The 3,901-nt window shown below is 48.8% G+C and overlaps 1 protein-coding gene across 1 annotated transcript; it reads right to left on the reverse strand.

Moving 5' to 3' along the window:
- Window positions 1–346: 346 nt before the first annotated feature.
- On the reverse strand, window positions 347–3,073 carry LOC101463964 (zinc finger protein 503). Its single transcript, XM_004561266.4, has 2 exons — window positions 2,422–3,073; window positions 347–1,938 (listed from the first exon to the last, which is right to left on the reverse strand). The coding sequence occupies exons 1-2, from the start codon at window positions 2,674–2,676 to the stop codon at window positions 499–501; spliced, it is 1,695 nt and encodes a 564-aa protein (XP_004561323.1). The 5' UTR covers window positions 2,677–3,073; the 3' UTR covers window positions 347–498.
- Window positions 3,074–3,901: the final 828 nt, after the last annotated feature.

A 3,901-nucleotide genomic window follows, 5' to 3' on the forward strand; every position in this document is an offset into this window, starting at 1 on the left:
TATACTCTTCAGGTAAATCAAACACCCTCATGAAACGTTTATCTCTCCCCCCCAAAAATAAATAAATAAAATAAAATAAATCGATGGCAGTTCTGTAAGAAACTGCTCTGATTGATTTTCCACGTCCATCACTCCGTCACGCACTCAGCTCTGGCAGCCCCCTAATCCCTCTGAGTAAGGCACATTTTAAAATAACTTTTTGCTTTACAAAACCCCACCAGTCACAATAAATCAAATAAACAATAAACTCCACATTACTCAAAAGAAAGAAAAAGGGTCCTAACTTTATTTAACTTGCAAAGACGCTTTTCTCCTGTGTAAAAATAATGCACATTGAGTCTTTTGAAATTTTATATTATAATTATTTTTTATTTTAGTCACGCTTGAAGCTATCGCAAATAAATACACTGATCCCCACCTGGATCCAATCCCTGCATTAAGTACAATATAAAACTCATTGGGCCTAAATCTCCTTTATAAATGTGTAATTCTCTGTCACTACTGATATCCTAAGGCCGATGCTGTCGTCAGTCTTTGTCCATACAAGGCGTACGGGGAGTAATATGGTCCGGTAGCCGCGGGCACGGGCACCGGGGCCCCGGGAGTGGGCAGGGGGCTCTTTGAATACGGGTGGTAGCGACTGCTGAGTCCGAGGGGGTGGTGAGGGCCCCTGAGGGCCAGCGTGCTCGGGCTGCTCGGGCTTCCGTTTGGAGGCATGTGCATGTGACAAGCCATAGCAGCAGCAGCAGCAGCGTTAGCAAGAGAAGACGACCCCGGGTACCCAGATATCAACTTCTCCGTGCCGGCAAAGGCCGTGTGAGTCCGCAAGTGGCTGAGGAGCTCCTCGGAGGATGAAAAGCGCTTATCGCAAGGTCCGTTCGCCGACACCCAGTTGCACACGTGCGGCAGGGGGTCGTTGGGCAGCATAAACCCGTAAGGATATAAGGGATGTCCGCTGAAAGAAGGGGTCGTGGAATGCACGCCGTGTAACGGGTGCGTCGGGTACATGAGCGGGTATCCAGACTTGAGCGCCGAGGCAGCTGCCGCAGCTGCCGCAGAGTCATGTGCGCAGTTAGCGCTGGCTGCGCCGGACAAATGGCTCGTGCAGTGGTAACTCAGGCAGTAGGGGTCTCGACACAGACTAGCAGACATTAGAGACGGTGGGGATGCTCCAGCTAAGGGGCTCGTTCCCGCTTTGCTGCATCCCAGCGAGCTGGCAGCAGCAAACTGTGCGCTTAAAAGCTGGCTGCTGGATTTGGTGGGGTCAAGGGTCATTCCATGAGGGAGAAACGGCTGCGGATAACCCGCATATGCACCGGCTAAACTTCCAGGATAGGAAATACCAGCAGGTGGTAAAGGAAAAACTGTATGACCGGGCTTATAGGGGGAGACAGGGGCCACCAGCCCGGAGCCGAGGACGGATGATGATGACGAGGTTACAGATATGGAGTCTGATGTAACAGCCTTGGATCCAGATGTGTTTTCTTGTTGCTGGTTGCCGTCAGAGGTAATCCCACTTATCCCGTGGCTGCCGTTGCTCTCCGTCATAGTGCTTTTATTGCTATCAGACTCCTTCTTTTCCTCCTTGTCCCCCGCTTTGCCTTCAGATGGCAGAGGAGAAACGGAGGTGCAGGAGCCGGGGCTGCCTGTCCTGGGGGTGAACGGCTGGCAGGTGGCGCTAGGCACTCGGAAACTGTTTTTATCTCCACTGAGGCTGCTGCTCGAGTCCTTCTTCTCTGATGATTTTGAGTAAGGTTTGAAGCTCGATTTGTCGTCGGCTCCGATGTCGCTCATCTTCAGCGGGCCGGATTTGGCCTCCTTGTCGCTAGATCCATTGGAGGTTACAGAGGACAGCTTGGAGGAGGACGGCGGATCCGGTTTGCCGATCTGAGAGCACGTTTGGGCCAGAAGGGCCAGCGGACTCTTCTTGGCATCCAGCTGAGAATTTGAAACAAACACAACGTTAAAAAATTCAGGAAAACACTCACACGTACATGTAATATTTTGCGATAAATAGTCACATATGTCCGTTTCGCGCATTTTACGCACTGCGCATAAAGTTATCTCGGGATGAAACTCAAAACAACTCAGCATAATAGGTATGTAAAGGAGGAAGGCGCACACACGTAGCTGATCTACATTAGGTGGAAGATAAGATTGTACAACACGACGGAATGACATTCAAAATATTGGCATCAGTTTGCATAAAAGGGTCGTTAAAGTCTGAAGTGAGTAGAACATCGAGAGTACAGTTTATTACTGTATTTCAACACATAGCCTAAATACAAATCTTGACCACAGTTTGTCCACTCGTGTCGTGTCGGGAGCTCTGGTGTCCTGCAATTTCGGAGTGAACACGCAGTAGTTTGAGAATAAGCGAATAAAAACAACGTGTTTTATTTTAACCGCTGTAGCGCTTACCTCGATGGGACTGACAGGAGTGGACGGTAACGGCTGTAGGTACTCCGGGTGTAAAATGTGTCCTGCCCGTGCCGTAAGCATTTTCAAAACCTTTATGGGAAGACGACTGGCTTGTCGAGTAGGGTCTGCGGGAGAGACGGAGTTGTGGACGGATAGTTGGCTTATCTTCACTGCTCCCTTCTCCCCCGAGGAGCCGCTCTCCCACGCTAGATTTGTGCTATTTCTCAGGACAGAGACCGTGGGCGATGTGATCATGACCCAATTCTCCTATAAATGGTTGAAAAATGCCATGGGTAGGGTTAAGCAAGCCAGCACTCAAAACGTCTGACGGTTGGAGCCGCTGCCAGAAATAAAAGAAAATCACAGTTAAATCCTCGGAAGAGACGCGGAGTGTGTGAGCAGAATCCGTGCGCTTCTCAGCCTCGTTGCTTCATCTCCGGCGTCGCTCTAACACTGTGGCTGTGGGTCCGAGAGCGGGCACGGTTTACGTGGGTTGCGGGCAGGAGGGATCACTCCGCCTCCTCACTAGCAGCATCTGAATCAGTCCGCGGATTGCTGCCCGTGCAGCCCCCCAATCAAAAAGAGATGCCGATGTGATCAGAGGGTCGAGGTAATGTGACGTTTCCTGCTCACACGGGTGTCTGTTTCATATTTCACCCACTCCGAGCGCTTTTAATTTCCAGACTTTACACGCGCCTTTTGCGTAATTGGCACTTTGACGCATGCGCTGCACCTGCATCCTGTGTGGGGGTTTTTTTTGGGGGGGGGGGGGGGGGGGAAACCAGGGAATAAAGATGACAAAGATTATGAAAAGATTTGTTTTGAAACGTTTGTACAGCCGACATTTATTTCCCCTAAAAGAAGAGAGTAGGAGTGGACAAACTATCGCCTGCGGCTAAAATCTGCATCTTCTTTGCATAACTAGACTGCAGTTAATAAAGGAGACGGTCTTTGGACCCAGTTACTCAAAACAATAAAAAGTAATCAAGCGAGGGACTTGTAAGGTCACATCCCCTGCCTACAGTGTGCGACATCTATCGCCATGTTTCACATGTTCGGCAACTTTCTCCCTCAATCACAGCCTGTCATCTGTCAGTTCCCTGTCCTGCCAGTCAACTGTCTGCAGATTTATTTTATTTATTTATTTATTTTTTGCCTCTTCTCAGCCATGCTCAGGTCAAAAGCTGTAAAGTGAATCCACGAGAAGGGCAGATAATACGTGTTGTATTATCTCCCCTAACCGCTCCATCACCGCACAGGGCCGCTTTACACCGCCTGGTCTGGTCAAACTAAAAACAGCAATTTGTTTAATTGGAGATAAGCTCCAAGGTATTTTTATATGGCGCTGTAATTCTGCTACAGACACTGATTTAATAGCATGTAATTTTTCCAAGTGATTATCATTATTATATATTTTTTTCTGGGTGTAGGAAATTAAAAAATACACCTCCACATTTCCTCCGCACTCATGCCAAAAATC

Source organism: Maylandia zebra, linkage group LG8 (assembly GCF_041146795.1).
Source record: "Maylandia zebra isolate NMK-2024a linkage group LG8, Mzebra_GT3a, whole genome shotgun sequence".
NCBI lineage: Eukaryota > Metazoa > Chordata > Actinopteri > Cichliformes > Cichlidae > Maylandia > Maylandia zebra.

Bases quoted from the DNA above. Each gene is read 5' to 3' on its own strand.
- LOC101463964 (XM_004561266.4), bottom strand. From the start codon at position 2,676: ATGATCACATCGCCCACGGTCTCTGTCCTGAGAAATAGCACAAATCTA. The intron at 1,939-2,421 runs GTAAGCGCTACA...TCAAATTCTCAG, and splicing joins CTCCTGTCAGTCCCATCGAG to CTGGATGCCAAGAAGAGTCC.